This window comes from Malurus melanocephalus, unplaced genomic scaffold (genome assembly GCF_030028575.1).
Source record: "Malurus melanocephalus ecotype Western Australia unplaced genomic scaffold, MMel_1.1 scaffold_659, whole genome shotgun sequence".
NCBI classification, from domain to species: domain Eukaryota; kingdom Metazoa; phylum Chordata; class Aves; order Passeriformes; family Maluridae; genus Malurus; species Malurus melanocephalus.
Genome location: NW_026623891.1, coordinates 167,619 through 191,978, shown reverse-complemented (window position 1 = coordinate 191,978; position 24,360 = coordinate 167,619). Strand labels below are relative to the sequence as shown.

Here is a 24,360-nt window from a genome sequence, read left to right as displayed (position 1 = left end):
TCCTTGCACTGACGCTGCTCTTTTGCCAATGGCAGGACCTGCAGCGGGACATAGAGCAGCACACGGCGGGTGTGGAATCCGTGTTCAACATCTGTGAAGTGCTGCTACACGACTCAGATGCGTGTGCTAACGAGACAGAGTGTGACTCCATCCAGCAAACCACCAGGAGCTTGGACAGGCGGTGGAGAAACATCTGTGCCATGTCCATGGAAAGGCGAATGAAGTAAGTCTCTTCTTACCCTACAGAAGCCTGTGGCAGCATTTGGAGGAAACTCTGTAGCATTTGCCACAAGCTGAATTTTGAGAAGGAAAAAGGAATCCAAAKATGATAATTAACTTGTGATAAAACCTTTCTATTCTTGCTCTCTCAGAATCGAGGAAACCTGGCGTCTATGGCAGAGATTTTTGGATGACTATTCTCGCTTTGAGGATTGGCTAAAAACATCTGAAAGCATAGCAGCTAGGCCTAATTCTTCAGAGGTTTTGTACACACATGCAAAAGAGGAGCTGAAGAAATTTGAGGTGAATCTTTTAGCTTTTTTTCTCATGTTTAGTGTCAGGCTGCTGAATTCTTGTCTGTGCAGAATGCCTGGGTCACTGGAAAACACTAGTTTGGTAGCATAGAGAACATAAATTTGGTGAGTGTGCAGCTGCTCCATGTCTGTTTGTCTCCAGATTTTTTTTTTAATGTGGAGAATGCAGTGCTCTGAACAGACACGAATTAAAGCCTTGCTTTTTATATGCAAGAGACTTATGTTGTTTAATATTAATTTTTTTCTTTCTTTTCCTAGTGAGCTAGGATTGAACAGAGGGTTTAAAATATAGGTCTTAAAATATGGACTTAGTTTTGCAGTTGGAAGGTCTGTTTTTAAGGGGCAGAGCATCACCTCTCTTGGTGGATAATACCCACATCCTTACTCTTAYGAGGGACTGAGCTCCTTGCTTTGCCTTGCAGGCGTTCCAGCGGCAGATCCAYGAGCGCCTCACGCAGCTGGAGCTGATCAATAAGCAGTACCGGCGCCTGGCCCGCGAGAACCGCACCGACTCGGCCAGCAAGCTGAAACAGATGGTGCATGAGGGCAACCAGCGCTGGGATAATCTTCAGAAAAGAGTCGCTTCCATTCTCAGGAGACTCAAGGTAGTGGCACAGTGGGGTGAGGGAGTGAGGAGTGGTTGCAGATTCCCGCAGGAATTACCCAAGAGYAAAACCTACACTGGAGTCTTTGTGTCTTGAGCTAGTGGCTTAGGACAGCAGCTCTGGAAGGGTCACCAAGTACRTGGTGTGAACCTGACCTTGGTAAATTGGGTCTTGGTATCTGAAGAAAAGCTCAAAGGAATTATGAGTGCAAATTGTGGAAGGTCAGTTGCAGATCTCACTGCTCCTATCACGCTTTCCTCTTAACGCACTTGTAATGGGTGGATGTGTTCAAGGATGTACACCTTTCCATAGATAAGAAGCAGAGAGACAAAAGGGCACCAAGTGCWGATATGGTTTGGAGTTTCCAACTCAGCTCTACTGTATGCCAAGTTGTGATTCACCAACAAAGCATTAAAAATGGAGATGTGATAGAAGGGCACAGCTCCTGCAGTGCTGCCTGCCTGATGAGGAATGTTGTTGAAGAGTGTGTTTGTGACGCTTCAAAGAAGTATTCTGCTTGTCAATTAAAATGATCTCTGGGTAGATACTCTGTGCTGTGCCCCGGGGGAAACTTGTCACTGCCAGATATTTAAATWTAGTGATGCTGCAAGCAACTGGCARGGGAAACTGTTAGCTCCAAGAGTCAATGGATGAGGCAGTGAGAGCAGTGATGGGGTTTGATTCGTGCAGCTACGAATGGTTGTGTTTGGGATGTATATGATCCTCTTCCTGAACAGTAAATCCACTCAGGAGAACAGGCAAGCTGCATGTCTGTTACCAGCTTCCGTGGGGGATGCCATGCCAAGTGGGGCGTTAATTACACTGGCGTGGTCATCCAAGATCCAGCTCTCCATTGTAAAGTCAGTCAAAACTGAYTTTAATCTCACAGCTTTAATTAATTAAAGATGGGCTTTGCTTCCTTTGTTTATCTCTATTTTAAGTTTAGAACAAGTTAGATGTTGARCCTCAGTCCAAGTAACTGTCATAGTGGTATAATGATGTGGGAGAAGGAATCAAGGATATAATTCTATAGAAGCATCTTAAACTGCTAAYATTTTATTCCCTCTTTCGTACAAAACGTGTACTAATATAGGGCACTGTTCTAGCACCACTACAGGAAAAAGACAGGTTTTATACATGGCATGCCGCTGTTTGTGGCCTCTAAGGTGGAGTTTTWAAATAAAACACTGCTTTCAGAGAGCTCCCGTGACACATCTCTTTTATTAGCTGAAGTCATGTAACACTGGCTCCTTTTTTCCATCCAGCATTTCACCAATCGGAGAGATGAGTTTGAGGCGACGAGGGAAAGCATCCTTGTCTGGCTCACAGAAATGGACCTACAGCTGACCAAYGTGGAGCACTTCTCCAAAAGTAACTTTGATGACAAAATGCGCCAGTTAAATGTAYGTATCCTTATGAAGCAGTTGTTTGCTATAGCCCAGTGATTTTCTTGGGCTGCCCTCTCTTGACAGAATAATCCATTTTCTGTCATTTCACAATACCRACCAGTTCTCTTTAGGACTATATTTAAGACACCAGTAAAATGYGAAGATACATTGTCTGAATCAAGATAAAAATGTGCAGTATTTAAGTCAGATTTAGTGTTCAAGCTCAGTTGTGTCCTGCCATTTTCTCTTGACAATATGGGCCTGGAAAGTAGCAGATGCTGGTTTACAGTAAGAGCTGCTTTCCTAAATTTGGGCAATTTTCTAGTGCAAATGTTTTTTGGAATTGGCATTGTAATGCAATCTCTCCTCTGAGCTCATTGTTTGTAGCTGGAAATTTGAACAGAAATTGGACATCAGGAATGTGCAATGATTCTTAGGAATATACTAGTTCTTTGCTACCTCATACACTCATTGCTCCTTTTTCCCTGCATTCTTACTTTTGGTATGTAGATTTACTGCTGTGTAGGCTAGAGGCCCAAGCARCCAAGCAAACTTCTTGGCTACTGAGAAGATTGTGTGTACCCAACAGAAAGGGAAACTCTGATTAGCTGAACTCTCATATCATGATCCCCTGCAGGCTCAGTACCCTACAGCCATCTTCATGTACACATAGGTAGAAAATGCCACTTCATTTGGAACTCTTAATTCTTCTAAAAAAATAAACCTTTGGACCTCTTGAGTAAAAATATATTGCCAAATTAAATTAGACAACARTGTCAATTGCTGCTTGTCTTTCACTGCAGTGAGCTAGAAAAGAGGGACAARCCTTAGACTAGAAAGGGCCGATGCAAGAAGTAATTATTTTTCTTGTATATTCCAAATAGGGTTTCCAACAGGAAATAACACTAAATACCAATAAGATTGATCAGCTAATCGTTTTTGGGGAGCAGTTGATTCAAAAGAGCGAGCCTTTGGATGCCATCCTGATTGAAGATGAGTTGGAAGAACTTCATCGATACTGTCAGGAGGTGTTTGGGCGAGTTGCCCGGTTCCATCAAAGACTGACTTCAAGGGATCCTGTAAGAAGCAACAGTTCTTTCAATGCTTTGACAAGATTTTGGTGTTTGAATTGCAGTGCTTATTTTGGTTTTTGCATTGCAATTGCTTATTCCTAGCAGTTTGACTGAGTGCTTTGAGCTCCAAGGGGTCAGGAGCCCTTCAAAGAGGTGCCAGCTTTGCTAAATTTTGTTGCCAGTGTATCTATCTTCTTATGCCTCTCCATCTGCAGAACCTGGATAATAGCATGGAGGTAGTTCAGAAGGTTCAGAATTATATAGTTGTGGCTTGAAGGTTTCAAAAATCTCTTTAGGTGTTTTTAATAACACTTTGTTTTCTTTAATATCAATAATGTGGTTAGAATATCTCTTTATATATTTGTTCATCCACTCCATCTGTCCACTTGTTGTGAAAGTGCTGCARGGGGAACAGCAGGCACTTTGCTTTTCCCTGGGAACTTTCAGATGATTCTCAGTTTGCCTGGCCTCAAAAAGAAAGGTCATCTGTTAGAAAGCCAGGTARAGGAAGTAAYATGAACASCTGCAAGTAGCTGTTCATTCCTGCCTGAACATCATTTCCTTACTGACCTATGAAGTCATAGGGGGGACTGGGTGATTTGGGACTGGGTACTCTTCCTGCAGACTGGAGAGCTGTTATGGTGGTGGTTGAGTGCCTTGAAAGAGGGGAGGTAGCTGCTGGTGTGAGGATTGGTTTTGGCAAAAGAGGAARAAGRCAGAAATTATGTCTCCYTTTAATTTTAGGCACATGGCCTTTGATTGCTGCACCTGACCACRAAACTGTCTCCTCTAGTTGTGTGTGACTGAATCATTAGCTCATTAAGATCTCTTGYAAATCTTATTAATATGCAATAATTGTTACTTATTTGTAGGGATTGGATGATGAAAAAGATAACTCTGAAAATGAGACAGATCAAGAAGACTCCAGAGAAATCCAGMATGATCCCTGGCATAAGAAGGCCATCACTGAGGGGCCCTCATCAACACAGTCCCTTTGCCACCTTGTGCCCCCTWCTCAAGGTCATGAGAGATCAGGCTGTGAGACCCCTGTCAGCGTTGACTCCATCCCACTTGAGTGGGATCACACAGGTGACGTGGGAGGTTCTTCCTCTCATGAAGATGATGAAGAAGCAACATACTACAGTGCTCTGTCAGGTGAGAGCCAATGTCCAGCAGTTTGGTTTGGACAGCTGCAGGATGTTCCTGTGTGGGAAGGGAGGGGGATTGAAGTCTTGCTCCCACRTTGTTGATTGGTTTTCAAGTACCATTAGTAGATGGATGTCTTGTTGAAGGAAATGGTACTGTCTAAACCAAGCCTGTATTTTTAGAAACATAAGGTTTTAGAAGCCTTACTGTTCAAGAATGTTTGAAAATGGTACCGGCCACTTACTTTGTTCTTTGTCTTTGCTGTCCCTCATTGTTTCAGTTATTTTTAATAGTTGGAAAATATTGAATAGTGAGGAAAATGACATTATTCTTTTTTCAGATGTAGAAATCACTGAAAACCCTGAGGCATATCTTAAAATGACCACAAAAACTTTGAAAGCATCTTCTGGTAGGCACCTGCTAATGCATGTGTCTGAACATGGCAATCTCCCTGTGCTGCACGCTATATTCCTCAACCTCTCTCATATGTAATGTCTGACTTCCTGCCTTGTGTGGACACCATGTCTCATCCTGTCATGGTGTTCTTACGCTGCAGTATCCACATGGACATTAAAAGCAGTCAAGAACACACCATTTAGATTTTGCCTGGTAAATGCCAAGGTGGTTAATGTGCATTTCATTGTACTGATCCAAAGTCTTTTGGTTCTTTCTCGGTGGTTTGCTCTGGGTAGTATCAGTTTTTGGTTGTTTCTAATTTTGGTTGCTTACTTACTGAAGGCAGTAGCTCCAACTCTGCAATTATTTTTTTTTTGTGGTTTGTGCATGACAGAACTGTATGTGTCCTGTCAAATCCAGAACAAASATTCTCCAAACCAGGGCATGTCTAACTTGTCCCTACTCACATGTTGCAGATGTGTGATAGTTATTGTTGGGATGCAAACTTTCAAAACCACGGTGCAGCTTATCTTTTGGGGTGTTTTTTGAATACTCATGCCTGTATTCGAGCATTTTCCAGAAGAAAACAGAATATCCCATAACTGCATGGCTCTCATCTCATTACCTTTGAAACACTGTTGATGTTTTGCAAATGTGCATGCTTTGCAAGGAAAGCTGCAAAACTGTCATTTTTATGCCATAACTTGATGCCATTTTATTCAAAGCGCTTTCTAACTTAATACAAAGCARCAGCTTCCTCGTGGAGGTGGGGATCTTGCACTCATGGTGTGTGGTTTTGGTTTTATTTGTTTCAGGAAAGTCTGTTTCAGAAGCTCATCCTTGGCATTCTCCAGGGAGCCCAGTCTGCAGGAAACACAGATACAACCAGGCAGAGATGGTTGGAAATGTGTTGTCTGGACCAGAGACAAGTACTCCCTACAAACCAGACTACGTGAGTGGGGGGTCTGTGGGCATTGAACCTGTCCTACACAGTCTGTTTGTTTGTTGTTCTGTGTAACTCCATCCTCTTCCCTTCTCCAGCAGCAACGAAAAGAATAGTTGGGGGTGGAGTTTTCACTTAATTCAAATTTATTATTATAACATTAATTCTGGTGGCTCGGGGTGGACTCCTGGTCAGTCAGTGTCTGGAGGAACTTCCTTCCTCTGTTGTCGTAGGACAAGTCTTGGAGAATTTAACCCCCACAAATGAAAGGAGGTGAATCTCTTGATATTTACTGATATATCTCCCTGTCCTAAGCAAATTTGAAGGGTCCTTTGATTCTAACATGCAAGACACCATTTAATCTGCTTCCAGGCACTGAAGAATGTGCCAGAATGGCTTATTGTCCATTTGTACCTCAGCCTTGGTGGCTGTTTGCCAGCCATGGCTTCACCAGCAGCTGCCAGGCTCAGTGGATCCATAGTCAGTACACTTGCAGAGAGGGTGGTTCTGGTGTCTGGCTGCTTTTGTCATCTTTAATCCAGTCTCAGAGCCTTAGAGTCAATATTGCCTAGACCCAAAATCCAACAAAGAATCAGCAAACGTACATTGTCTGGTACATGCATTGCAAAAATTAATTTGCCATGGCCACTCTTGTATTAATTGGCATCACCATGGTGTGTGTTTACTGGAAAGGCACAGAGAGCCAATGTAAACTGTTAGCAGAGCTGCAGAAGCTCAGCTAAATCTGCTGTACAGGAGCTCAGCAGCAGCCCAGCCACCCCAAAGTGACACAAATTAAGTTTGACCTTTGACAACCTGTTAACCTGCAGGGCTCACCCACCAAAATGTCATTCCAGGTGAAGCAGCTCAGCTCTGCAAGCAGCAACAGCAGCAAGGAGAAAATTCCATCTGCCAACATGAGCGATGAGGAGCCCCAAGATGAGCAAGAGCTTGTGAATATAGCAGCAGCAGAGAAGCAGTCAGGTACAGAGCATTAGGAGTGGATTTGGGGCTGTGGTGTTTTTCCTGTGATTCTGGGGTGGCAAAGCAGAGATGGCCAAAGGCAGCACATTTGGGAACAAAAGAAAATTAATGTATTTTGCCAAGTTTTGCAAAGCTGCCTTCTTCACTTGATTCTGTCCAGCCCGTGGGTGCTGTTCTAAGGTTTCACATTTTCTGCCAGAATTGAGATTTTTCTCTCTCATAATATACTTCTGTCTCTTTGCTGGTTGCAATAAATGTGAACAATTTCTCTTTTGTGTGATACTGAACACTTGAGAGACTTGTAAACAAATTTCATACCGAAGTCTCTGAAATGAGATTGCTGTGTGGAGTTACCAGCACTCCATATAACAAGATGCTACAGCTCCCATTTGCARAAATGTATTGTGAAAGCTGGTAATGTATTCTGTTCTTCAGTGTCCTTACAGTGGTTCTTTCATCCAAACACACCAGCAAGCTGGTTCTCTTGACCTTTTAGGACCTCATTCCTGGCTTCAGGTGCTTGAGATTGTAACAACAYGTTGTACTGCAATCACAAAAGCAAATCATGTGAGAAAAAGAAAGCTGCAGCTACATGTACCAGCTTGCTTAGTTTGTGTCTCTGGTCCCACAAATGGTCCAGGGTTGTGTCCCATACCTGGGATGGACAGGAAAAGCCTGAGAATGGTTTAGATGTGCTTTCAGAAAGTGTTAATGATCACACAGGTGGCATCTTCATGTTCTTAAGTACTGAATTGAWGAAACATAGAGTCATTGGAATGGTTTGGGTTGGAAGAGACCTTAAAGTWATCTAGAAGCAACGCCCCCTGCCATGGGCAGGGACACCTTCCACCAGACCAGCTTGTTCAGAGCCCCATCCAGCCTGGCCTTGAAYACTCCCAGGGATGGGRGATCCACACCTTCTCTGGGCAGCCTGTGSCACWGCCTCATCACCCTCACAGTAAGGAATTTCTTCCTAACATCCAATCTAAACCTGCCCTCTGTCAGTTTAAAGCCACTGCCCCTTGTCCTGTCAAGGCACAGCTGTGTCAAAAGTCCCTCTCCACCTCTCTTGGAGCCCCAGTAGGTACTGGAAGTTGCTCTAAGGTCATGCCAGAGCCTTCTCTTCTTCAGGCTGAACAGCCCCAATTCCCTCAGCCTCTTTATAGGAGTGGTGTTTCAGCCCTCTGATCATCTTTATGGCTTCCTCTGGACTCTCTCTGGCAGCTCCATGTAGACATAAGACACAAACCCAAGTCTTAGCTTCTGGATCATATTTGTCCCATGATGAATTCTGGTACTCACCAAACCACAGCAGGGCTCATTGAATTCTGTCTCCTTAGGTTTGCTCTGTTCTTCCAAGTGAATTAAAACATCTCCAATTAATGTGATTAAAATTCTGTGTAGCATTGCTGTGTGGATGACTTGACCAGATGACCAATATGAAATTTAGAGACTTCAGAATTTCAAGAAAAAATGCAKCTGAATAACAGTAATACATTACAGCAATTATTTGGCCTCAAGTAGAATGGAGAATAATTCACTTTCAAAAAATTTTTTGTCTCCTTGACACACTCTTCACCTTACTGAAGACTTAAATGTTTTTCTATGATTTGCAGGCATTATTGATAGGTGGGAGCTCATCCAAGCTCAAGACCTCAGAAATAAACTTAGAATGAAACAGAAATTGCAGCAGTGGCAGCAGCTGGACTCAGACCTCAGCGACATCTCTGCTTGGCTTGATAAAACTGAGCAAGAGCTGGAGGAGCTGCAAAAAGTGAAGCTTCCAACCAGCATGCAGGCATTGGAACAAAAGGTCAAGAAATTGAAAGTAAGTTATGGCATACATTTCAAGATAGTGCTGTTTTTTATTACTGTGTTTGTGCTCCTGGGATCAGTTGGCAGCATGAATGCCAATAGCAATGTTCCTGTCACACTGGGGAGCTGAACTGCCCTCAGCTAAGAGGACTAAAGAGGGTCTTAGGCAAGGTGCTTCTGTCTTCTTAGACATAGATTAGCAGGCAGRAGTAAAAACCTCCCCACCTCTCCCTTTCTGTTTCTTTGCACAGCAGTATCGACATCTTTTCATTGTTCTGTGCCTCTGTGCAAACCAAATACAGATTGAAAATTAGCCAGGTCAACAGGCTGTTAATTCCAGGCTGATTTTTTTTTAAAAATTGAATTAAGGGCAAGATGTAATTCCAGCAGGAGATGATAAAGATCTGCTCTAAAGCTGTGGTTTCTGCAAGTTAAGCCAGCAGGTTACCAGGGCACATGTGAGAGCTGGGTTCTTGGGACTCAGATAATGAAATACCTCAGGGTGAAATCTGAGAGAGCAAGAGTTCCTAAAATCTGTGGAAGTGCAAAATCTGTGGAAGTGCTCATCCCTCACAGCAGTCCTTTATGGAGTCACCCTGAGGCTGCTGGTCAGTCTGGTGTCACCTTTGGGGTGATGCTCACAAATAGGACACTGCAGGACAGAGGGGGGGATTTCTTAGGCATGCTGAGAGCATGTTTGAGCCTACACATCCTCAAATAATTATTAGACCAGGGAGAGTGAGTCTGCACTCCAGTAAAATCTACTGTGACTCCTTCAGCCAATCTGGATTAGGCACCAAGCCCTAGGAAAGGTTTGCTGGTGCCTCCTGAGTGGAGGGAGGTGCTTCCCTTCAGCCTGCGGTTTGGTGTCTGACCTCCTCAAGGAGCACAGCCTTGCTTCCCTCTTCTGCATCTGCTTAAGAGGAGTCCAGCTGGCTGTAAATCCCCTTTTCAGACAGTTTGGCTTTATAGGGGTGTTAAAAGAGTCAGTGCATTCTAAGAAGTGAATTTCATGAGGTGTCAGGACATCCCAATTGCCTGGATAAAGATAAAGCCAGTCTGCCTGCAGTCTGGCTCACTGGTGTTCAGAAGTCTGTGGTGAACTGTTTGCTTTGTCTGATATTAAAAGAAACTTTATTGCTTGGAGGAGGGGGACAGGATTCTTTGCTGGGTGAAAAGTAATTTAGACCAGCAGTTTTCAACGAGCAGGACTCAGATATCAAGAGTATAAAGATTGACACTTTTGGATAGAAAGGCTGCTGAGAAAAGCAGTCTGGGCTGTGTGGCTTGTGGGATTCATGCTGCAGCTCTTACATTTTCTACTGCAAGAGCATATTGGAAAAGACTGAGTACCCTTGATTAAAACTGTAAATTGGAGGGTACCAGGAAGTATTGCTTGGCATTCATTTTTTTAAAAAAAAACTGAAGAAATGCAGGCTCAATCTTTACATATAAAGRTGATTAAATAATATGGCCGTGACTTGACAAATTCCATATTACTTCAGCCTGCAGTTCTAAGAGAGAAGAGGAGAGCAGGCAGGACTGCCTTTGGGCCCCTTGACAAGACAGAAAAATGGGCTGACAGAAACTCAGGCCAGAGAGAAGAAAAATAATTTCTCACAATGGGGTGGACTAGGGGCCCAGAGGGGATGGAGAATCTCCATCCTGCAAGATACTGAAAATTTGAGTGAATGAGGCCCTGAGCATTCTCCTTGGAGTCTGAAGTTGATCCTACTTGGAACAGGAGAATGGAGTACAAAATATATAACTTTCAGCATTTTTTTAGGATTCTGAGGTGGCAAAACCTTTTTCAATTAAGAGAAAATATCATGTGATGATCTATGGGAGTATTTGTCCAAATGCCAGGGAAAGAGGCAGCTCAGAGGAACTGAAAGGCAGATGTGAATTAAGTCATAATGCATGTGACAGGGAGAAGCACAGTCACACTTATTTTCTTTAAAGAGAAGTTTTTTGTTTAAAAAAAAAAACCCCAAACATAAACCTACCTTGATATGTTTTTTAGCAGTATCGAAAAGCCACCAGATTCAAAYATCCTTCCCCAGTACCTGTGGTACTTTTGAATGCATGGTTTTATTGTAAATAAACATGCTTTTCATCATTCATAAAAGCTCCTAATCCTCTTTTTCTACCAGGACATGCTTAAAGCATTTGACAACTACAAGGCAGTGTTGCTTTCTGCTAACCTGAGCAGCAAAGAATTCCAGAAAGCAGACAGCACAGAGTTCAAGGAGCTGCAGAACAGGCTTCGGAAAGTCAACTTGTACTGGGAGAAAGCAACTCGTGCACTGGACAACTGGAGRAAAGGTTTACAACAAGCCTTACTGCAGTGCCAGGTGCATATCACATGCCAGCTTGTAAGGGAAAATTCTTTGGGGTGGATAAGGGGATAGGGCAGGGGTTAATTCCTGCACATCGGTGGAAAGATCACTCATAATCCAAGACACCTTRTTTCCTTATATTGCCTCTGATAGATTGAAAGGGTTTGGTAAAAATACCTTTCAACTGGATAATACCCTTTTGCTATGCATTGAATAGTTTTACAAGGTTTGTGTACCCTCACTAATTGTGAATTTGTGGTGGCTCTGTCTAATCTGGATTGGGCATTTTGTTTGTAGCCRGGGGAAGGCACTGCAAACGTGGTTTTTTCTCTTATGTGTCAATCTTTTGTTTCTCCAGGATTTCCACGACCAGAGCCAAAAACTAATCCTGTGGTTAGCAAGTGCTGAAAGCCGGAGGAATGRAGCACAAATCACAGATCCCAATGCTGATCTCAATACAATACTGGAATGCCAAAAGGAGCTAATGGTAAGTTTAGACTTAACTGCAGCACCTCTGCTCTCCCAGAGAGTCAGTAGCTCTCACCACACAGTGAAGAGCAGGATGTTTATGTCTCACAATGTCTGCAGCCTGTGCTCAAACCTGCTGTACAAAGACATGTGGGTGGTTTCTGAAATGGACCAAGGTATTGCCTGTATGAGGCAATTTTTCCATCATTACACATCATAATTAAGTTGCTTATGAGCAGTCTTTATGCTGGAGTAATACTTCAATTTCCAAAATTTAATGTCTTCTCTATATGAATTACCTGCTYCTAGAACTATTTTTAAATGTTAGCTCAAGCAGGTACAACCAGTTTCTTCAAGAGAATTTAATTTTCTGTGTGGTTATAATAGCCATTCCTGTGCCTTATGGGTGGGTTCTCAGGCAGGTTGTGCTGTTCTCTAAAGCCTTCCAGAGTTCCTCCTTTTGGGAGAGCATCCTTGAAGTTGAGGGTAACAGTCTGTTGTGCTGTTTTTTTTTGTTTTGTTTTTTTCTCAGCAACTGGAGAAAGAGCTGCTGGARCAACAGCTCAATGTAAACTCCCTCCAAGAGCTCACTGCTTATTTGCTGCTGAAATCAGATGGTGATTACATTGAAGAGGAAGAGAAGGTCCATGTAATTGGAACAAAACTGAAACAGCTCATTGAACAAGTCTCTCAAGACTTAAAAACAATACAAGGGAATCTGGTGAGTTGGAATTTAAATACTTGTTCATTCATCTTCCTTACTGAAAAGAAAKAAAATACTAAGAGTGAAGGTATTTATCAAAAAACTGGCTTAAAGCTTAAGTGCTTCCACCTTCATAAGATGAAAAAAGAACAATTAATTCTTGCTGTAGGAAAGACTTCAGCAGCACAAGGCTGGTACATTGCTGTAACAGAGGTTGTGCTGTCTCTGTCCTCAAGGGGTTTGGACAGCAGAGAGGATAAAGCTCTGAGTAAGGCTTTTGGTCAGATCTCATAGCTGGCCTGGCTTTGAGCAGGAAGTTGGACTAGATGAACTTCCTGAAGTCCCTTCAAACCTGAATTTGTGTGATCCAGACCAAGTATTGGTGTAGGAGTGTGTAATCAACTTAGGAGTTGTAGTTCATAGCAATGGGTTGCTTATCCTGAGGCTTGTCAGATAGAGAAATTTTCAAGTTAATACCTGTGTGCATCCATTCCATTGTAATTCCCTCAGAATGGGCACTGTAAAACGTTTCTTTATTCTGGGGAGCTGGTTATGCACGTGTAAAGGGGCAGCAGGCTGTGCACCCACAGAGGCAGTGAAAGGTGGTTCTTTGCACTTCATTGGTTGTCAGTTTTGAATGTGCATTTTAAAGAGGAAGGTGTTTTTATCTTTCAGGATAGCAAAACATTCCTGCTAGTTCCAGATGACTTGGACTCAGGAGTTTATAATCCAGAAGAAGAGAAATCCAGTCCTGCAGTGAAGAAGGCAAGTATATTTTTCTAATTTTGCTATCAGTGTATAATGTATTTTGACATATTTAGTGTGGAAGTTTTTCTCAAATATAATAATTTTACCTTTTAGGTCCATGTACCTTATTACACAATTTACAATCACATCCTCTAGTGATCACATCCTCAAGTCTACAGCTGTCTTTTCTGAGAAAGAGAAATTCTTTGTAGTTTCTGAAACCTGCATACTAAAAGCTATTTATCTCCACAGATGGCCCTCAGGAGAACTGCTGATGGCAGAAACGGCAGCAGCACAAGGTAATATTTTATATTTCCCTGATCTTTTGAAAAATAGTGAATATGCCAGGAAGGAACTGAGTGCCAGCAGAAACCTGGGCAGCTGTTCCTTGCARGTTGACAAACAGGGGGAGGTGATTCCTGCCTAACTGTAGTGTCCCCTCTMCCTGCCAGCTCTGGGCTGTTCCTTAGGGAATGGTGTCCTTTAGCACTCCTGCTCCCAGGACCTCTGCAGTGATGTGCACCCCTGGCTTGCCTTTACTCTTGAGAAAATATTTTTTGCTCCAAATGGAGGATATTTTAGGTTTAAAGCCTCCTTTAATTTSACCAGCTTGCTTGGAAAAAGAAGCTTGCCACTGAGAGCCACTTAGTACAAGCAGAGCATGAAGGACAAAGGGAGAACTTAACCCSAGTCCATCAGGGCCTGTTCAAAGGGGAGATCTCAGTAATGCCAGGGCAGAGCAGAAACCCATCAGCGTGAATGCTGTCTTTCCTTTGTGCTTCAGTGCATATTGGGAATGGTCTGTTTGGCTCCTGGGAAAAGTTAAGTTGGCATCTGAAAACAGGGAAAAAACAACTTGTTTAACTCAGACTCTGAAGTGCCTGTTGTTTGTTTCTCCTTTCCAGGAGTGAAAGCCATCCACAACCTGTGCAGACAAACCCTCGGTCTCCCTCTTTCTTTTACCGGGTCTTACGAGCAGCTTTACCTCTCCAGTTGTTCTTTCTGCTGCTTTTGCTCCTGGCTTGCATGATCCCCTCCTCCGAGGAAGATTACAGCTGCACCCAGGCCAACAACTTCGCCCGCTCCTTCTACCCCATGCTGCGCTACACCAACGGGCCTCCCCCGACCTAGGACACCCTCCACTCACACCAAAACACTCTTGGTGGTGCTTTTTTTTCCTCCCATGCTGCTCCAGCACCAAATCAAGCAGCGAATTTCACATCTCAAAATGTATATCTTGACAAAATTTCAGCGTTTTTTTTGTACGGAAAACAAAACTTTTTCTATAGATTTTTTTTTAAACTGTAAGCAACACACTTTATACTTTGATGCAATAGATACACTATTTTATAGGGGCAGTGCTCTTAAGCTCGAAAGGTGTTTGRATACTGAGTTATTAGATACAGAAACGACATCACTGTAATCTTAAACATAGCAGTCTGTCTTCAGTTAGCATGACAAACAAGCAGGTGAAGAGGGACTTCATTTAACATGATTTCTGCACACACTTCACGTTACCTGTATCGTTTGCTACTGTAGTCACTTGTTGAAAACAAAAGAAAATTGCATATTTTTGGATCTTTGTTATTGTATTTTATTCATCTAACACGTTCAGTATCATGMTGCACATTTGTTTTGTTTGACATAAAGTGTTCTAGTGGTTAGGACTGCTGTGTTGTCTTTTTATACCACCTTTGAAATAAGGAATTGCTGCATTGCATGGAAATGRTTTATAATGCACATATTTTCTAGATGAACATGATGATGTAGACTATCCCTGATGTGTACAAATAGTGCAATGACTTTTTTAATGAAAGATTTTTTTTTTCCAGTTTTTAACCTGCTGAATAGTGTACAGTACCTTGGGAGAGAATTGTGCATTTTTATAAGCTTTGTTTTTAAAATGAAACTGGCGCTTGGGCAGTGGCTGGAGAAACACTGTGTACAGTCAGCGTTGCCCCTGCCCCTCGGTTGTACAGTTTGAGTACTGTCATTAAAATTTTGCCAATGTCTGCAGGAGTGTGGGTGTGTCTGGGCAGGGGTAAACCAGCTTTATGTTCCAGCAGTGCTGCCCCTTCCACTCCTGGAAGAGTCACCTTCTTTGCTGCTAACGTGGTGCTGGCAGAAGCACAAGCACTCCCYTGCTTGTCAGAGCAAGAGATCACAAATCCTGAAGTGTTCCATGCAAAGATCCTTTCCTTTGYATCTGTTGGTGATTTCCTGGAGGAAGAATATGAAGTTGAACCAATTAATGTTTAAATGCTGAACTAGTGCCCACTCTGGAATTTTTGTAGGGGGATGCTAGAGTGGGGAAATGCACGTGGAGGAGAGCTCAGTGCAGTAGTAAGGGGTTTGGTCAAATGCTTTTTGTGTGGTGCAGCGAAGTCACCCAGGAATTGGCCACTTTCTGTAGTGCTCGCCCATAGAAAATGAGATCTCAGAGTTCTCCCACCCTTTCTCCAGCTGGTTGCTGTTTGCCCATCTTCTGGCAGGGGGATTTATGAGGCAAACTGCTTTGTCCTGGTGTTCAGAGCAGGGCCAAACCACCAGCTGTTTGCCAGCCATGGGCATATGGACAAACCCAGTGTGGTTTATTTCCAAGATCTTAAACTAAACTCACAAGCTGTGTTGGGGTGCCAGAGMTGTGCTCCAGCTCCAAGGACCGAGCTACAGCTCTGGCACTGGTGCTRCATCCAGAGAGGGATCCCCCCACCCCTCACTGTACTCAGGCATCCACASTGACCTCTCTCCCTCTTGTCATCATTATTTGATCTTTTCAAAGCAATTACTTTAAGATGGAGCTAATTTAAGTTTCTTACTCTCTAGAAGTGAGCCAACTCKAAACCATTATTTCATTGCCAGCTTGTCACAAATGCCCATGCAGACCTTTCTGCCAAGAAGTAATAGTCAGGTGCTGACATAATAGTCAGTTCTTCTTCCATTAAAGAACCTGTGCAGGGGAAAAAAATTGAACAATGTTAAAAGGTCTAAGGAAAATTTCATAGCCTACAATTTCCTTTCATTATGAACAGTTATATCAAATTGTTGAGCTGATGTAATATATAAAAAGAGGAGCTTTCAAGAAATTATCTCAAAATGTCACAAAAAAAAAGTCGAGGAAATAGCTTAAATCTCTTTTCCTCCAAATCTATTTTAAATAGTTTTATTTCCAGTTGATTATAATCACTGCACTAAAGGCTGACACTGAAATCTGCTTTAAACAAGTCATTTTCTATCCCCACCAMTTTCTTTGTGTCATCATCTCACTCAGGACTGGGTTGTTAGGGGCCAGGGAAGGGAAAAAAAAAATACTTGAAAGAGAGGGCAGATGCAGTAGTGGGAGCAAGCACAGCCTGTGCACATGCTCTGTAGGTATCAAACCAAGCCAGAATTAGTTTTGAGTTGACATCTTATTTTTTTGGCAGTGAGATGAGGCCTCAGTCTATTTTTGGCTATGCCTGCCCCCCAATCCAGCGTTGTCAAAAGCAATGAGAAGGCTCCAGGAAGACCTAAGAGCAACTTGTGGTACCTAAAGGGGTTCTCCTAGAGAGCTGGAGACGGGCTTTTTACAGGGTAAGATGGAGGATTTTTAGTATAAGACAGAGGGTGATGGCTCTAAACTGCCAAAAGGCAGGTTTAGATTAGATGTGAGGAAGAAATTCCTTCTCTGAGGGTGGTGAAGCATTGGAATAAGTTGTCCAGAGAAGCTGTGGCTKCCCCATCCCTGGAAGTGTTCCAGGGCAGGTTTGGGGATTGGAGGAGCCTGGTCTGGTGGAAGGGGTCCCTCAGAACTGATCACACACATTATATGCTCATGAGACCAKGCTGAGCTCAGCTACAGGACAGTGACAAAATTAACAAAAAGCCATATATTCACTTTTCATGATGCCTGTTTAGTCAGCTGCAGCAATCCACAACTGAATGAAACACAGTGCCAGACAAATACCATCGTTCTCAGAAATAAAGACAGCTGAGAAGAGAGGAAGGGAGGGGCTGAGCTGTTGTCGGTTTGTTTCCACATTACCATAACATACATAAATTCCTTTAAGAGACACCACTTTCAGTGGAGAACCCATTTCCATTACAAACTCACAGAGGGTGAAATGTTGAAACTCAAATGACAGGACTCAGAACAGAAAATGTTGTGGAAAACAAGCGTAGGAGATGTGCAGTAAGCCCTGGTAATGGCAATGCCAGCTCCTGACTACATGATACTGATGAGTGAGGAAGGTTTTGTCTGTTGAGGCAGTAGCAGCAGATGTTGGCATTTKTATAGCATGGAAATCTTTTCTTTGTGCCCTTAAAATTGAAATTGTGCACACTCAACAATGCAAGAGGAATGTAAAGATGGAGTTAAACAATACACAGATCATAAATAAAACAAAATTTTAGCCATGAAAGTGCCATTTAACACCCCACACTTCAGTTGATAGTAAAATATTGTGAAAAATTATTTTAAATAATACTTACTTTCCATATTTTAGCAATCCACTTGCTTTTCATACTCCCATTAGCAACAGTCTCTAAAATCGTTTTAGGCACTGGGTCAGCACAACAGATGACCACAACTGCTTTGCTGACTCATTATCTCACAGGACCTAGGTAATGTCAAACCATTTCTTSTGTGATGGATGGAGATGATAGCAAAGGTGTTTCCATGGCTTCCAGCTCTGAGTGTATGGAAGCGTGGAAGGATGGCCTGGGGTAAAATTAGAGGAAAGTRAGAATTTTATTCACATCCTAACAGAAGTTATAACAGCTCAGAAATTACAGGGTAAAATGCAGCTGCTCCTCCCTGGCTGGAACATGCTTGGCATGATCAGAGCTGTTCCATGGTGAGTCCCCAGACCCACAATCTTTATAACAGTCCCAACAAGACAAAAATTCTTACCTTAGAAGAGGGCAAGTGCTGGTGATAGCTCCAATAGGATCAACTTTCTGGGGCTCACTGCATTTTTAGGCTCTGTTAAAGCACTGTCATGATGCRAATACAGCAAGTATTTTTCATACTTCCCAGGTCATCAAGAGTAAAAGAAAAAAGTCCCAGCACTTAAACCATCCTTTCACCACAATGATCCATCTATAGAGCTGTCATTCAGTCATTCAGCAAGGAATTAATATAATTACGGAAATATGAATATTTATTTTAAAAAAACCTTAATACTATCTTAGCTTGCTATTTTATAGGAGCACTTACCCTGTTGGGCAAAATCTCAAGCAAGAGAGTTTCAACACATCTACAGATCTTTCCYTCACACTGTCCTCTCTGACAGGAAACATGACAGCACTAAAAATGGGTAATTTGAAGGAAGACAGAGGTGTGGAAAAGGTCTCACATTCCTGGAGACAAAGCATTTTACCTGTCTGAAACCACTTTCTTTTTTAAAAAAAAAAAAAGAAGAAATAAATAAAAAGAAGAAGAAATAAAAGAAAATCAACCAAGGTTGTTTTACCATCAGGTTCCAGTTCCTCAAGACTTCCAGACTCGAGAGAGGAAGCTCAGCATGTTTTCCTTATGTGCACTGTTAAAAAATTTGGTCTTCCTGCCTTACTTTTTTTCTTTTTTCTTTTTTTTAACCCATGGCCACCACCCCTCTCTCCTGAGCCAGGTTTGCTCACCTCTGTGAACACCCCAGGAGTGCAGCACGATTTCTCCAAGCAGCAGCAGCAGCTCTGCCAGGTCCCAGCAGAAGCTGAGTTAGAGCCAAGCGATGAAGGAAAATGATAAAACAGCCCCTCCTCAGAGCCCTGCAGCTCCTGGGGACYCCGAGGCTGGAAATGTCCCCAATGTCCAAGTGGGAGCACAGCGAGGGAGCTCAGGGCTGGCAGGGACATGCCCCACACCAGGAATGCAGAACCTGAGAGCATCTGGGGGATCCAGACCTGGGACAAACCCAGAATTTCTCCCAACAGACCCAGCAGTGTTCGGTCCCTCTGCCACATCCCCCCTGTGCTGCTGGAGATGAGCATCTCCCTCCTTACCCCAATATGGTCACAGCTACATTAATCCAGACTCCACAGCTCTTGACTTGCACCCATTTTSAAACACAGTCAGTGACTTTTAATAAAATTATGTTCAACAAGACAAAAAGGAGATTAAAATCACAGCATTTTCCTATTTGCACTTGGCAACATATATAAACAACACCACATGGCACAAAACTGCAGCATCACCCTTTTACACAGTCAATCCACAGCAAATTTCCATTGAGAAGCTAATTTCATGATTTATACCCAGTCTTTCCCATTTTCTCTTTAAGAGGCTTGTTTCAAAATTGTACATAAATTCAGCACTTTYAAAGCAAAACAAACAAACAAATCACTTAAACATTTCTTTGAAAAACTGTATTAAACCAAAAGATAGCACAGGATAAGGAAAATCAGAGAAAGAACAATACAACAGGCAATGAGGCCAGAACACAATCAAGCCCACAAAATACTGAGACAGGTTTGTTTCACAGCAAAAACATCTCCAAAATGAAAGTACCAATAAATTCCAGACTGTAGTCACTTTTTTTTYYYCCYTTTTTTTTGTTGCAAATACTACACTTCTTTAGAAGGACACTGCTATATTACAATTTTTAAAAACAATAAAAAGGCAGTGAGTAAAAATTTAGATCAGCAGCAGCATCTGGTATAGTACAGGATCAGAACAGACAAACGGATTTGTGTTAACTCACTGAAAACTCTTTATGCACCTCCTATAAAAAATATTGTCCTTGGCTTTAAAAAACCATCAAGTTTAATGGTTTGACTAATATTCAAAGTATGCAAATGACATACTAATCAAAGTCCCTAATCCAAAAGACTTATTGGCTCAAAATAGACTTTTGATGTGATTCAAATTTATTTCACCATAATGCCCAGAACATGCATGTGCTATATTTAAATGTTTCCATTTAGATAGACAGTTGTCAGAATGAATGATGCCACCCTGCTGATCTCTGGGGTCATCAGCCAGGCTATTTAATCAGGTTTTTTTTTACTCAGTGCAGCTTAAACACATGCAGAAATCAGCACAACAAGGAAGTTTAAACCACTACATCTTCAGTGTAATTCAAACAAGTCATCACACTTGCAAAGCAAAGTAGTGCTTTACATTATCCCCATCTCTACATTGTCTTCACATTTATCATTATCCCCATCTCTACATTGTCTTCACATTTATCATTATCCCCATCTCTACATTGTCTTCACATTTATCATTATCCCCATCTCTACATTGTCTTCACATTTATCATTATCCCCATCTCTACATTGTCTTCACATTTATCATTATCCCCATCTCTACGTTTCTTCACGTTTATCATTATCCCCATCTCTACATCACATTTACCGTTATCCCCATCCTCGTTCTTTGAGGGCTCCTATAGAGATATGAAAACCACAGCACAGGGTGCCATGCATGCTGAGAGCAAGCAAGCAGCAAACCTCAGGGCAGCAGACAAAAACAGATCCCCATCCATGTTCCCATCCAGTGCCTCACCCCCTGCAAGAGATTTCGGGTGGACAGGACATAATTCCACACACCAGTCAAAGGGGTGGGAAGTTTGTTTGTTTTTTTTTAGCTGGTTTCGCAAGGCCAGCAGATCATATACAATCAGCAGATCATATACAATCAGCAGATCATATACAAATACAAACAGTTAATATTCACAGAGCAACTTCTTGTACCTAATCATTAGCATAGATTTAACATCATTAATAAATATATAAAACAACATGTTAATCTCACAGACAAAACACATTTCAAAGGTTTGGCATTGACTGAAATATCCAGATGATTTGGTCGTTGCTTAAAGCACTGAAGAATTATAAGCAGAAAATGATGTGAGTGTTAAGGACAGGCTCACAAAATACAAACTTAAGCWCAGTTTAAACTTTCTGCAGAGGCTCTGAACTGACCCTAGAAGCTATTTTAAACAACCTTCAAATGAAGGCCCTTGAAGCCATTGCATATTTGGGAAAAAGCTCCTTTTCACTGTATCGCGGCACTTTATCTGGATCAGCTGCAGAGCAGGCATTCCCCAGGGACCAGCACACGTCTGTCCCAAATGATTCTCTTCTGCAGTTCCATCCCATGCTGAAAGAGGACATTGTCCAGTCAGTGCTTAAATCTGGAGGCAGAGACCAAGGTGCCCTCTCTGAGCTCTGGCTCAGGCTTCTTCAGCCACCTCAAACCTGTCCCTGTACCTCTCCCTCTCAGTTGTGCTCTGAGGAGGAGAGGCAGCGATTCCCCATCCCACAGTGCTGTTCTGAGGCTTTGATTTCATAAGGTGCTTTTGCAGAGTCTCAGAAAAGGCACTACTGCAGTGCAGCTGTGACAATGTCAGAAACACGGACGAGGTGAGCGTCCCACGGCTCTCCCGAGACACCAAAGTGCCAATCCAGCAGGGATGAGAGCCCACACCAGGTCACACTTCTGCACCCAGCGCAGCAGTTCTGTTTTCTCCTGTTGCTTTGAAAAAGCCTCACATTTCCAGGTGTTGACACAATTACTGGGGTGTCCCGTTCCTCAGGCTGTCTCCAGGCTCCATTTGCTCCAGGGGACCAAATTCTGGGTGTGTGGCCGGGGACTTCCTTTGCCCTCGGAGCGTGTGAGCATTCAGCATCTCCAGCAGCAAATCATACACTGGCACCACATTTTTACACTTCATGCTCAGGAGATGCTCCATTCCCTTGTTACTGTGCAGGAGAACAGAAAATAACTCAGCAATCAGCTTCCAACAGTGCAGAGAAGGAAAACACGTTCATGGTTTCAAGACAGTCTTCTTTTTAAATTTGGATTTAGGAGGATTTATCTGCTGTGGCCCCCCCAGATCACTCACCATATCAGCAGTAACAAATCCCAATACTTTAAGGCTGAGTGTTCTGTTTAGAGAAGCAAGTTTTGCTTTACACCATATAAACTGACTTTGGGAAATAATTCAGATGTACCAACCTTTTTGTAATGAAAGACAAAAACCTCTTGGCTGCTCTAAAGGTGGAAGGCCCCACTTGGAAACTTTATACAAAAGGAGGATTTACTAAATGCAGTTTACTAATGACTATCTGCCTCTCCTATCTGTCTCAGCAGGAAGACCTAATTACCCAACTAATTTCAAGCACTTTGTTTACTCTCTGCATGTCCAACAGTGGATCTTACAAGTGGCTACAGACTTTAAAAATAACCTTTCAGTTATGCAGTAAAATAAAATGACACCTTGATAGCTTGAACACTCAGTGCTGTATCATGGCTGGGACTAAAAATGGCTATTGCTATTGTAGTCACACATATTTATACTCCAGATAAACAAGGCTCTGCTGCAATTCAAGAGTTAGGAATATGTTAATGGGCTGGAAGAAATTKCTGTCTCTCTCCCACACCCAGCTCTCGAGAGTCCTGCATCATCTGTTAAATCAATTATTTCCAGAACAAAGTCAAACTGACTGACCAGCACTGAGCAACCTAAAGAAGACMGGACACAACAAGCAGCCCCCAGATTTTGGCTGAGGGAGAGACGGCATAAAAAAATCTTGGCTTAATGAGAAAATATAAAAATTTCACAAAGATTCATGATGTTTACTCGCAGAATGCCAGAACAACTTCTGCAAAGCTGTGATGTGGAGCACATTGGAGACAGGTTCAGCTCTGGCTGGTGCTGGGACTTCTACAAGGCCGGTCTCAAACTCATCCCCAGTTCACAAACTGCCTGTTAAAGCTGCCTTTCAGCMCCATCAGGTCCCTGCTGCTGCCATCTGCTCTCCCAGGGCTTATTGCAAAGGTGATCATCCCTTTACCAGTGTCCCCAACCTTACAGATACCCCCAACTCTCCCTTGTGTGCTCCAGCCCAGTCCCAGGACACCTTCCCTGCACACACAGCACAAAGTCAAGCCACGGGACAGCTTGGTGAGGATCTGGCCTCTGGGTAATAATTTAAAATTACAAACAGACTGAAACTTCAAGCCTCTGTTCGTAGGACCCTGTTTCTGTCTGCTGGCACATAAGCACAGATGAACAGCCCAAGGAGGTCCAAGAGCTGCCAGGGAGCAGAGGAGCCACTTCCCATGGGGAAATCGGGAGCTTGGCATTGCTGCAGCGTGAGTCACTTGGCAAAAACACTGTGGCTGCACATCAAAGGCTACAAATGGGCTCTAGGAAAAGCATGGCCCCCAAAGTCCACTTTGCTCTGCYACAGCCCACACTGCAGATCAGTTTTGGAACAGATTTTCATTTTGAATTAAAGTGTTTTGTTGGCTGGGTGGGGTGGTTTTTTGGTTTGTTTTTTTTTTTAAGGGCTGAATTTGTGTTACTATTGTTAAACATTTCAGGCAGCTTCATAATGAATAATTTAATGTAATAAGGTTAATACATAAATAAAATGAGCATTTTAATATCGTCACACCATTGAGTGCCAACAACCACTTGAGTTCACTGCCTGTTTTATCATGCCAGGAAGAAAAGCCTCACAGGACAGAGGTGAAGAGCAGAGCCAGGATTCCCWCAGGAGCGCTCTGCAGTTCCAGCCACCCTTTTTTTTTTGCTGTAATAAGCAAACACTGCCATAACCCAAGTGTCACCCACTCTCTGAGATGTACCTGGCGTGCCTGACATGCGAGAGGAGCATCAGCAGATTGGCCAAGCGAGTTGTCTGCTGCTGAGAGGGGATCCCACTCTTGGCAATAACCCACACCAAGGCCTCCGTGACCACGTTGAGCAGGTGGTGCAGTTTCCTGTTGCTCTCAGGTTCCTCTGCTGACAAGGGGAACATGCCTAACCAGAGAAGAGAGAGAAATGCTTGCTGCGCGTGAGGAAGAAAAAAACCTTTATGACTGTGGATTTTTTTTTATGATGCAATATTTCAACATGGTTAGAGAAGACACATTCCCTGAGAACCCCCTCGAGACTGAACAAATGGTGCTCCATGTGCCGCATCAAGCTTCAACTGGCATTTCTCTGCCAAAATTTGATGGCCACATCATTTGCAAAGTGAGAAATTCTCCAAAATCCTCYCCAGACAGACCCTTCAGTCTGGTGAATGGATATACTCTCCATTCTCCTGGGTTTTTTTCCCCTGTACCTTGTTTTTAACTACTATGAACAATAGTATTGTGTTTGTTCTAATCCCTTCTTGTTGGATAAAAACCCTTTTTCCCTGAGTATTTTGTAGGGAGGGAGGAGAACATGTCAGTGACACTGCTCAGAGTGACCCAGCTGGTCATGGTCTCCCTACAGACAC

At 42.8% G+C, this 24,360-nt stretch overlaps 2 protein-coding genes across 5 annotated transcripts in view; one reads left to right on the top strand and one right to left on the bottom strand.

Annotated features, from left to right (window-relative positions):
• The window catches only part of SYNE2 (spectrin repeat containing nuclear envelope protein 2), a 155,224-nt gene extending 140,072 nt beyond the window's left edge, over positions 1-15,152 (top strand). The window contains exons 102-117 of one of the 3 annotated variants that reach the window (XM_057383781.1): positions 36-223; positions 372-522; positions 956-1,138; positions 2,404-2,541; positions 3,411-3,605; positions 4,472-4,754; positions 5,086-5,154; positions 5,957-6,093; positions 6,942-7,068; positions 8,685-8,896; positions 11,037-11,237; positions 11,581-11,709; positions 12,223-12,411; positions 13,069-13,158; positions 13,393-13,439; positions 14,046-15,152. In XM_057383781.1, coding sequence (XP_057239764.1) covers positions 36-223; positions 372-522; positions 956-1,138; positions 2,404-2,541; positions 3,411-3,605; positions 4,472-4,754; positions 5,086-5,154; positions 5,957-6,093; positions 6,942-7,068; positions 8,685-8,896; positions 11,037-11,237; positions 11,581-11,709; positions 12,223-12,411; positions 13,069-13,158; positions 13,393-13,439; positions 14,046-14,271 — 2,565 coding nt within the window. In that variant the 3' untranslated portion in view covers positions 14,272-15,152. Of the gene's footprint in view, positions 1-35; positions 224-371; positions 523-955; positions 1,139-2,403; positions 2,542-3,410; positions 3,606-4,471; positions 4,755-5,085; positions 5,155-5,956; positions 6,094-6,941; positions 7,069-8,684; positions 8,897-11,036; positions 11,238-11,580; positions 11,710-12,222; positions 12,412-13,068; positions 13,159-13,392; positions 13,440-14,045 lie in introns of those variants that run through there. The other 2 variants (XM_057383782.1, XM_057383783.1) reach the window with 2 other exon arrangements.
• Positions 15,153-19,668: 4,516 nt separating this feature from the next.
• Positions 19,669-24,360, bottom strand: part of ESR2 (estrogen receptor 2) — a 31,862-nt gene continuing 27,170 nt past the window's right edge. For both annotated transcript variants that reach the window (XM_057383795.1, XM_057383796.1), the window contains exons 8-9: positions 23,720-23,894; positions 19,669-21,825 (exon numbers count right to left, since the gene is read on the bottom strand). In XM_057383795.1, coding sequence (XP_057239778.1) covers positions 21,636-21,825; positions 23,720-23,894 — 365 coding nt within the window. In that variant the 3' untranslated portion in view covers positions 19,669-21,635. The remainder of the gene's footprint in view (positions 21,826-23,719; positions 23,895-24,360) is intronic.